Genomic DNA, 11,864 nt, shown 5'->3' on the forward strand with positions numbered 1-11,864 from the left:
TATAAAACCGCCTAGTAATGGAGAAATAAAAATAGGTAAGACCTTTAGGAAATAGAAATATATTTATAATATATTTTGCGTGTTTTTTATTTGTTTTTCCCCTAAAGAAAAACGCGAAAAAGAACGTTTGGAACGTCCCACAAAAATCATTAAACTTAATTCATCGTCAACAACCTCCGAACGTAGCGGTGGTGGTACTGGTGAGCGTGAATCTTCTAGTTCAAATCGTGCCACAGTAATTGAAATTAAAGATGAACCTTCTTCATCCAATTCTACTACAGCTTCGCATGAACGTGATTCAGATCGTCATGGCAGTAGTACACGTTCTCTTAAGGACATCATCAAAAAGGAGGAAGGACGTTTACGTGAACGAGATCGTGAACAACGTGATCGTGAGCGCGAACATCGTAATCAACTATTAGAGGATATGGAATCGTCATCAACATCACGTTCGAAAAGAGAGAAACGTCGAGAGGATCGTTATCGCAATGAATCGCCATCAATGGAAAATCAAGAGAGTGCTAGCAGTAAAAATGATTATGATCGTAGTGAACGTGATGCCAGAGATCGTGATTATGAACGCAATGAACGTGAACGTAGAGATCGTGATCGTGATTTGAGTTCGGTCTCGAATGAAAGTATTGGTTCGTTACAGCAACAGCGACGTAGTCAAGATATTTTAGAATATGAAAAAGGTGAGTGATGATAAAAGTTTTATTTACTTTATTGCCTCAATTGCAGAATAAGAAAAGCTTTTTTAACTTGATGTTTTACAATTTTTCTTTGAAAGAAAAGATCAGCTTTCAACTTTTTAAGAAGGAACCCGTTGAGAATAAAGCGGTTTACATATCTGATTGTGCATTTTATAAAGAGTGAAATGTTGGTTTTATCTCTTAATGAAGTTAATAACTTTCAAATTGAAAGTTAACTTTATGTGGAGAAAAGCTTTCTGCTATGAATAGAAAAACCTTCAGTTTATCTTCCTTTATGAGAAGCTATTCTCTAAAAAGAAAATCATTAAGCTTTACTCTTCTACAAAGAGAGAAGAAGAGCTTTCACTTTTCTTTTATATATAGAAGCATTTTCAGCTTCAACTTTTCTAACTTTCAGTTTAAACTATTAAATGTAGAGAAGAGCTTTTTGCTTTAACTCTTTCATAAAAAGACAAGTTTTAAACCAATCTGTGAACATAATATCACTCGGCTTTAACTCTTCTATGAAGAGAAAGGCTTTCATCTTAAAGCCCTGCACGAAAAAATAAGCTTTTTGCTTTAAATCTTTCCAGATTTCTGATTAAACTCTTCAATAAAACGAAAGATCTTTCAGCTTAAACTTTGCTATAAAGAGAAGAGCTTTTATCTTCAATACTTCCATGAAGAGAAGAACTTTTAAAGAAAATAAAGAGCTTTAAGCTGAACTATTAAATGAAGAGAAAATATTTCGTTTTTAACTTCTGTGGAGAGCTTTTAAGATTTTAGCAAACATCAATTATTCTATTCTGAGTAAAAGTTTCGCATTTAATTTCTTTCAGAAAAGTTTTAATTTCACTTTTATTAACATTATTTCTAGACTCGAAACGTCGCAAAATGGAATCATCATCATCCAATTCAAAGGTTAGTATTTTGGTGCAATCATAGTTACCTAAGACAACAACAACAATAGAACAACGAAAACAACATTAACCAACAACATCAACAACAATTAACAACATCAACACACTTGATGGCAATTGCGATGGCAATAAGAAAAAAATAATTAATAGAAAAGAAAAAAACAACAAAAATTTAACAAAGAGAGAGATCAGCTTTAACAACAATAAGCTTTTAAGGATCATAGTTTTCCACAACAACTTTTGTTCCTTCTCCAAACCTAAACTTAAACAATTTACCCTCATAAAGGATACACTCAGGGCTTTCATCCTTGTAACAAGTGAGAGAAAGAACTACAAGTAAAATTAACCTTAAAAGAAGACTTATTTTGGCTGGACCAAGTAAAATCCTAAACAAAAAAGAGGAAAACATTTTTAAAAAATGTTGAATTTTTCTATCTAGTAGCATTTTTTTTTTTAAATTTTACATACATAAGTTAAACAAAGTAAAAAAAAAGAAAATATGGTAAATATGTATAAGAATTTTTACAAAATTATATTTTGTAATTTCCAATATGGTAAGTACACGTATACCATGTTAAATTTTATTTAAATTAGTTGAAAAGTATTAATTTTTAATTAAAATATCTAAATTTTAATAGATAAACTTTACTAGACCTTTTCCATAGTAGTTAAGTTTGTGTATTAGTTTATTGTTTTAAGATTATTTTTAAATTTTTATACTAAAAATCAAAGGAAGAAAGGATTTATTTAAGTGTATATTTAGAATTTAAGTTAAGTATTTAAGTTATCTACATAAAAAGTATAGAATAAGCCGCAACAATGATGACCAACTTATGCTGTTAAGAAGATCAATAACAGTGTCGAAGAAGCCGACTTAAGTTAGATCAACATTGGAAGATTTTGCATAATTTCAAGGGCTGCTGTGAACAGAGTTTCTACTTAAAACAATGGATCCAGCAGTGTATACAAACAAATAGTTATCATCTGTTAGAAAGGTAGCAGGAGAAGACACTCAACTGTTTAAAAGTTACAATCCTAAGCAACCCATTGCGCATCATTTGGACCTGGCAGCTTCGTTATTTCTCATCCTGAAGGAGGAATAATATAACATACAAAGCTTCTTTCGTTAAAATTCGTTTTATCACAGGATGAGGAATGCAGTTAACGATCTTCAGCTAAATACCCATGAAGGATTCTCGTTTTCTAAAGATGTCGATTTAGAAATAAGGAAATTTATTAATCAAAATACCATTCCTTTGGCTGCTATTGAAACCTTATGTGATCAACAAAAAGTTATTCGAAGAACTTTATATCCTTGAATGAATGAAACTTAAAATTACTTAAAAATTATATGCCGTTTATTTTGTCGGAATTTAAAATTTGAACTGACTATCACATCACATGACATATAACTGCATTACGAAGAATTTCAACGATCTTTTACGATCTACATGCTACAACGCGATCTGTTTCTATCACCCTGCTTTGTGCGATACATAGAAGATAACGATCTAAGGATTTGATTGGTGTTTTGATACAGAGTTGACAGCTTTAGGCCTTTCTCATCCTGAAGGAGAAATTTGGAATGCAGTTAACAATCTTCAGCAAAATTTCCATGGATTTCCAGAATTCTCATTTTCGAAAGTCGTCGATTTTATAATACTGAAATGTATATAGCGGTCTTCAATTGAACTTAACTTTGAAATAACCCGGAAAAATACAAAGCAAAACTCGTCACCGACCAACAAAAGTTATTTGAACAGAATTTGCTAAAAGTTGAATGAATCCTGGGATGAAAGACTCAAAAACTATCAGCCGCTTTTTATCGGAATCTCAAATTTGAACGGACTATCACATCATGTGTTATACAATAATTTTACGAAGAAGTTAAGCGATCTTTTGCGATCTATCTTTCTTTACAACCTGCTTTTTGCTATCACGATCTATGGAGAAAATAACTGCTAAAATCCCATGATCTTCAACTGTATTTTTGCTACGGAATTGTATTCATTTATTACTACAAATCGACGTAAAAACTCTTTGACGTTTTATTTGTTGGAATCTTAATCTCAGGAATAACAACCTTCTTTAAACGATCTACAATTTCTATATGAAAAAGACCAACAATCATCTGCGATCTACAACAATTTTATCCTAATGCTGAATATAAGTGAACACGATCTGAATAGCGGTCCTTTATTTAATTTACTGGAATCTCAATTAGAAGTTGCTTGGATCCATAAAGGAAAATTTATAACATCTTTATGCTATGTACAACAATAATCTTCAACTGATCTTTTCTTCTAACATTTTCTTGGATCTTAAATGTTGAATTTATAAATACTTTGTGTGATCTTCGACAATTATACCGTGATGCTGAAAATATAATAAATAACTTAACCGATTTTTAAATCATTCTTTATCGATCGCTGTTTAATGAAGTTTGCAAAAGTAATCATCAACCGATCTTCTGTTAAAAAGTACTTAAAAACGATTGGTTCGTTTAATTTTCTGAAATCTTAAAAGGAGAATTCATAAATACTTTGTGCAATGCAATGAAATAAATATGACCTTTAACTGATATTCATAATAATCTCCAGTTTGTGGAAATCTAAAACTACTTAGTTTAGTGCATAAACGATCTTCAACTGCTATATTTCTTGAACGCGAAATTTGTAACTACTTGTGCGATCTACAACAATTATACCGTGATGCTTAAAAGAAATCAATATAAACTTTAACTGATAATAAAATGTATCTTTATCGATCGATATTTACTAATTTTCTATTAAAATCTACATAAAGTGTGACCATTTACCGATCATCTAATTGATCTCCAGTTTTATTTGTGGAAAACTAAAACGTTGTTTAGTTAAGTTTGATGAAACTGATCTTTTTCAACGATATTTCTTTGAATTTTCTTGGATCTTAAAAGGAGAATTCATACCTGTTCTGCGTGAACTTCAAAAATTATACCATTAATATAATCTTAGACCGATCTTCTGTTTACTTTTTGGAAATCTAAAACAATATTTACTTAAGAAGATCAGAAAAGAAATTAACATGATGCCTAACTGATTATAAAACATGATCATTGCTTCACTTTGTTGGAATCTCTAATGATATTTACATATCTCCCATTTGGTGTCATGTAAAACTGTTCCACGAAGAAGACAAACACGATCAGCCAAAATTATACTACAACGACTTATACGAAAATACTGATATTAAGTTGAAATGATCTTTTTGATGACATGAAGATGCTGACATGATCATCGTATGATCTTTGCATTTTCCGTTTTTGTGATCCATAATAATACTACAAAGAAGGCTAACGATCTGTTGCGACCTACAAAACTTATACGAAGATGCTGATATTAAGTTGAAATGATCTTTTTGATAATACGAAGATGCTGACTTGATCATCGGATGATCTTTGTATTTCCCGTTTTTTGTGATCCACAATAGTTCTACGCAGAAGACTAACGATCATTCGCGATCTACAAAACTTATAAAAATATGCTGATATTAAATTGAAATGATCTGTTTGATCATACGAAGATGCTGACTTGATCATCGGATGATCATTGTATTTCACGTTTTCGTGATCCACAATAGTTCTACGCAGAAGGCTAACGATCATTCGCGATCTACAAAACGTATATCAAGATGCTGATATTAAATTGAAATTATTATTTTATCATACGAAGATGCTGACATGATCATCGGATGATCTTTTCCAGCGAATTTCTATTGCTTAACGTTGTTGGATAAATCTTGCTTAACGATCTTTTCTCGGGAAATATGTAGAAGATAGCTGACTTATATTTTACATTGGATATTCGCTCCCGAAGTCGCCTATTCCATGCACCGACTGTGTTTTTTTACTTCATGATCCTAAATGAAAATCTAAGTGAACACCCTGGAAGAAATTCCAATAGTGGTTAACATCCCTTCAAGACATCGAAATTTAACAATATATAATAATAATCTATCATCTGAGAAGAGGAGAGATACTCTAGATCATTCATAAGAGTTCATGGTCAAAATATTGAATGTCGTAAACAACTTAAACTACACATATACCATAAACCTTACTCAATGGAATATTCTAGATGACAACAAGTATTTTGAAGTCATTAAACAACTACAAAAGGATTAACTACCTGAAATCTTAAGACAAAGATTTTTGCTTAATATCGCCAGCATATGATCGAGGAATTCCCCAAAAGCAATTAACAACTTTAACTACAAACGTAAAGAGATTTATTCAATCAACTTGAAAACAACTTGTTACGTATAAATCAACGTAAAGACTTCAACACTTGTACGCTTAAATCAACCTAAATCCAGTCGTATTATTGCTACAAAGGACAAAATCAGCTTTAAAATCCAGACACAAAATTTTCGAGTTTTCCCTTAATTTTATTCACAATCTTGAAGTTAATTGACATGGTTTTACCCAACAAAGGCTTAGTTGCTTGCTATCCAAGTGCTGTAGTGAAAATGCTGTATTGTTGTTGAAACGTTGGTCTGAGTAGAGAGTAAAAACTTACACACACATACAGAATTAAGAATGAACAAGAAAACCCTGCTGGTGAGCGGTGAGTGGTGAATATGACAAACTAAACATTTAAAATACAACAGCTTAGCTTAAGAAGAGAGAAGGGGGTTTTATTAACAATTGTGTTTAGAAAATGACTTAACAAATTTCTACTGTATTTAGCAGATTATTTTAAATGTATGACAAATTATGTTCTTTAATTACAGAAACAACTTATAGACGATCATAATGAACCTTCTAAAAAGGAACGTAGTGTCAAGAATAAAGATCGCAAAGAAAAATTAACCGATGAGGAAAAAGATGCCCGTAAGGAAAGAAAATTGGGTCGTAAAAGAGAACGTTTAGAAGAGACTTCCTCTACAGAGCATAAACGTCGTAGAGATGGTAGGTTTTTAAACAAAAAAAAGTTTTATTTAATTTGGTTTTAACTTTCTTCTCCTTACTTCTAGTACAAAATGGTGATGATGATCAGCAGCAGCAACGTGAACGCGATAAATATCATACCAGAGTAAGATTTCCCTAAAAAATAACTCGTTAACGAATTTTTTTAGTACATATCTTACTCTCTTTCTCTGTCTTTGTCTAATTTTGTCTCTCTCTCTCACTCTCTTATACAATCATAAACAAACATCTTAAATAATTTTCTATATTATTTAGGAAAAATCACCGCATATAAGAGATACACGCGAGAGATCCCATGAGAAATTTGAACGTGATCGTAGCAATCGTGATGATCGTTCTTATAGCAGCAGTAGTACAACCACAAAATCCACTAGATCCCGCATTGGTTATTAGAAACACTTAATTTTAGCATTTCTTTTTTTGTTTCTTCAACATTAGTTTTCGTTATTACAAAACAATTATCCGCCGATCATTTTATCATTATAAAATACTTATATTTTTATTGTCCGCATAATTACTAACTGCTAAGTGAATTTAATTTGTTTAATTTTTTTTTCTTATTGTATTGTATGAAATAATTATTAGTTTTTTCTCCCCCGCTTCATTAATAAAAATCATTTAATTATCACAAAATATACAATAAAAATTATTAAATAATAAATTTTAAACTTAAGTCTCTCAATCTCTCAATTTTAGTAGACTTTTACTCTGTGGTTAAATTAAGTCTAGAAATGTATGTTTAATATTAAATTAAGTCTATTTTTTGGAGCACTAAAATGTTTAGGAGATTCACGAAAATTTTCTATGCGTAATATTTAATATATGTTACTACATATTTTTATCTTTTCGTTTAAACTAAATTAGTAAAATAACAATAAAAAATCAGATCTAAATTGAACAAAAAACATTTGTTGGTTTTATTTTAAAGAATTGTTTAGGGATTTACTCTCTGTTGTGGTCTTTAATCCTAATGACAAGAAATTGACATGTTTTGATTCGATCCTTTTCTTGAAGTTTTAACTTTATTAAACGACGATCCATGTTTTTTCAGTATATAGCCCACAATCGTTCGATATTTCGGAACTATTACAAATATCTTAACGAAATTTCAGATAGTTGGAGCTGAGGTGGTTTCGAGTTGATTAATAGTTGTAGATGATCGTAGGCGGAAAAAATAGTTAGACGCATCCAAAGTTGCATCTCTATATTATGATATTGGAACTCTTCGCAAATGGTGTTCTAACAATAGAGATAATATGAAGATTAAAGTTTAATCTTCAAGTCATTTTGTTATCAATGATACCAAAAACTTTAGTTTTAGACAGTTTCTTTCTCATACAACATTCCCCGGTTAAGTGATAATATTTTAAACGATGCCAATTAGCACAAATTTTAGCAAGTACAATTGTTTCACAATATGTCTGTTTCCGTACTCGCCAATTTTACAGGCTTTAGTCAGGAAAAGTCACATATAAACACAAAAACATTGAAATTGAAATTTTAGTACAGGAACTACTTATTGTATAAACTTGCAACCCCAACGAGTGTGGGAACAGACATAATACTATTTTTTCAAAAATCCACCTAATTGTCCTCACAGACGGTTTATAAAGCAGCCCATGAAATGCCAACTGCCAAAGTAGTTGTGAATGATAGATGCTGCAACAAAAACTTCCAAAATAAACACTTCCCATTACTAATGGCAAAGTGTTTGTTTCTAGTTATTAAAAAGTTCAAATTTCCCAAAATGTTTCATTTATTTTCTATAAATAATAATTTTTATTGTTTCCCGCGCTTTTTCCAAAACAAATGTTGACAAGTTACAAATGTTTTTGCTATTTCTCAACAAATACTCTAGTATGGATGAATGTATGTGTGCTGTGTTTACAAATAACAAAGATTTTTGTTGCTGTTTTACTTATGTTTTGAATTGAGAACTGTCGTATAGTTTTGTTTGTGTATTATTTAATAACAACGCGTTTGTTAGTTTGACATTAAAGTTTGTCTGAATGCATTAGTGCAAAAAATTGGGAAAATTGAAAAGAAATTAATATTTATTTAAATAAAATGAAATTTTAATTACAAGTTTTTTAAATAATAAGTAAAATGAGTGTGATTAATTAATATTAATATGTTATTTCCAATTGTTCGTGTATAAAAGGAATGCAGTAAAATTCTGCTCAGAACAACTGTACTGTCAAGATAACTGCATCATCTTCTGGTGAGTTTTTTTTTTTTTTCGGAAGTCCTTTCATAATTTATACTTATATGTAATTATGTAAAGAGATTTAAAACTACTTTTATATTTAGTCACTTAATTTTAGTGATAAATAACATGGTTATTTATAGACATTAAGAAACTCCTAATGTTTGCAATGTAATTAAGGAGGAGGCTCCGCACTGTGGCGAATTCGATTTTTTCAACGTTTAATTCGACAACTTAAACAAATAAACCCGTAGGCTAGCGTTTAGTTTTCTAGAGGATTGAAGTCGACTAAATTTATCTATCTATCTATCTATCTATCTATCTATCTATCTATCTATCTATCTATCTATCTATCTATCTATCTATCTATCTATCTATCTATCTATCTATCTATCTATCTATCTATCTATCTATCTATCTATCTATCTATCTATCTATCTATCTATCTATCTATCTATCTATCCATCTATCTATCTATCTATCTATCTATCTATCTATCGATCTATCTAACACAATAACAGTATTACAAAAAGTAGGACGTAGAAAGGGTGTAAAATGGGGCATGAAATCTTATGAAAATATTTGTATATCATATTTTCTTTAAAATTTCAAAGAATTCTTCAAAATAAGAATATTGAAATACTTTTTGTTTTTATTTTGTTATATCTTTTTTATTAATATTTTTCGTTTTTCTATTATTTTTTTGTGCAAATAACAATATATTTTATATAATATTAATAGTATTACCATTTATTTAGTTTATATTCTATATAATTTTTTTTTAGCAACTGTGCTTTTCTTTGGTTTAATTTACTATTTTTTTATAAATAATACAAATTAAAAAATTATTTACCCTCCACATTTAAAATTTAATAATAAATTACTTTACTGTCATTTGTATTATTTTCACAAATTTCAAATATTTAAAAGTTCCATAAAAATTTTAAAAAATGATTTACTAGGAATGGAATGTTTAGAAATTTAATTCAAGATTTTTTTATAACAATAAAATAATTAAAATAAATTAAGAAGCCAATTCTTATAAATTCTAAAGATAACATAAATTTAAATAAAAACAAACAATTATAAAAGTTTGTGGAGGATATATACTAGATATTCCAATACTAATTATAACTTAATTAGAGAAAATATATAAAAATTTCTTAATATTTTATTTAATTTAAACTAAGTTTTTGTTTTAATTATTTAGTTTTTTTTTTTTTTTTTTTTTTTTTTCAAAAAAAACTCGCACTACAAACACAAAAACATTTTATCTAAAATTTAAAATACGCTCTTATTTTTTAGGTATCTTTTTTTTATTCTTTAAAATATATATTTAGTAGTTTTAATAATATTTTATTTTTTTGTAGTCGCTTAAATAAATTATTAAGTTTGTGTTCCTGTTTGCTAATATTTTCTTTGGTTTCTATTTTTTTAATATTATGAACTATTGTTTTTTTTTTGGGGGGGTTTAAATGTTTGTTGTTCGTTTGTTTCTTTGGTTGTTGTTTAAAATCAGTGTATAAAATATTTGTTAATTTTATTATTTTGTTGTAGTTTTGTTGTTATTGTTAAGTATACATATTGTTTTTTGTTGGTAGTATATTTTATTGCAACGCTTATATTTTATTTGCTTCAATATTGTGGGTTTTATGTTTTTTTTATTCATTATTTATTTTCTTTTATTAAATGCTCTTCCAAAATTGTTTCGTTATTTGTATGTATTATTTTTTTATTAATTGCTACTTCCTTGTGTTTATTTGTTTTTTTAATTCGTTTTTATTTTTTTGTAAATTTTACAAAAAACCCATAAAGAAAATTTTGATTCTAAGGCAACTTTTACCATTGATATGATATTGTTTTTTTTTTTTTTTAATTTTTGGTGTATATCGTTAGAAAACTATAAATGTATGCAATGCAATGTAATGTAGTGATAAATGATAGAACTAATGTATATTTAATAAAAGAAATATTAAATAAATATTAGAATTTAATTGTTGAGTTTAGCAAAGTTAAATTATAAATGCTTTCATATTATGGAATTGAACTGAACTAGAACTGAACTAGAACTGAACTAGAACTGAACTAGAACTGAACTAGAACTGAACTAGAACTGAACTAGAACTGAACTAGAACTGAACTAGAACTGAACTAGAACTGAACTAGAACTAGAACTGAACTAGAACTGAACTAGAACTGAACTAGAACTGAACTAGAACTGAACTAGAACTGAACTAAAACTGAACTAGAACTGAACTAGAACTGAACTAGAACTGAACTAGAACTAGAACTAGAACTAGAACTGAACTAGAACTGAACTAGAACTGAACTAGAACTGAACTAGAACTGAACTAGAACTGAACTAGAACTGAACTAGAACTGAACTAGAACTGAACTAGAACTGAACTAGAACTGAACTAGAACTGAACTAGAACTGAACTAGAACTGAACTAGAACTGAACTAGAACTGAACTAGAACTGAACTAGAACTGAACTAGAACTGAACTAGAACTGAACTAGAACTGAACTAGAACTGAACTAGAACTGAACTAGAACTGAACTAGAACTGAACTAGAACTGAACTAGAACTGAACTAGAACTGAACTAGAACTGAACTAGAACTGAACTAGAACTGAACTAGAACTGAACTAGAACTGAACTAGAACTGAACTAGTACTGAACTAGAACTAGAACTGAACTAGAACTGAACTAGAATTGAACTAGAACTGAACTAGAACTGAACTAGAACTGAACTAGAACTGAACTAGAACTGAACTAGAACTGAACTAGAACTGAACTAGAACTGAACTAGAACTGAACTAGAACTGAACTAGAACTGAACTAGAACTGAACTAGAACTGAACTAGAACTGAACTAGAACTGAACTAGAACTGAACTAGAACTGAACTAGAACTGAACTAGAACTGAACTAGAACTGAACTAGAACTGAACTAGAACTGAACTAGAACTGAACTAGAACTGAACTAGAACTGAACTAGAACTGAACTAGAACTGAACTAGAACTGAACTAGAACTGAACTAGAACTGAACTAGAACTGAACTAGAACTGAACTAGAACT

General features: G+C 29.3%; 1 protein-coding gene across 1 annotated transcript; it reads left to right on the top strand.

Annotated features, from left to right (window-relative positions):
* The first annotated feature begins 6 nt into the window (after positions 1-6).
* LOC119611133 (pre-mRNA-splicing factor 38B-like) lies at positions 7-7,211 on the top strand. Its single transcript, XM_037966612.1, has 6 exons — positions 7-35; positions 108-695; positions 1,570-1,613; positions 6,383-6,560; positions 6,626-6,684; positions 6,834-7,211. The coding sequence occupies exons 2-6, from the start codon at positions 428-430 to the stop codon at positions 6,969-6,971; spliced, it is 687 nt and encodes a 228-aa protein (XP_037822540.1). The 5' UTR covers positions 7-35; positions 108-427; the 3' UTR covers positions 6,972-7,211.
* Positions 7,212-11,864: the final 4,653 nt, after the last annotated feature.

Source organism: Lucilia sericata, unplaced genomic scaffold (genome assembly GCF_015586225.1).
Source record: "Lucilia sericata isolate MDLA Ls3-8-SP2 unplaced genomic scaffold, ASM1558622v1 Contig001371F_arrow, whole genome shotgun sequence".
NCBI classification, from domain to species: domain Eukaryota; kingdom Metazoa; phylum Arthropoda; class Insecta; order Diptera; family Calliphoridae; genus Lucilia; species Lucilia sericata.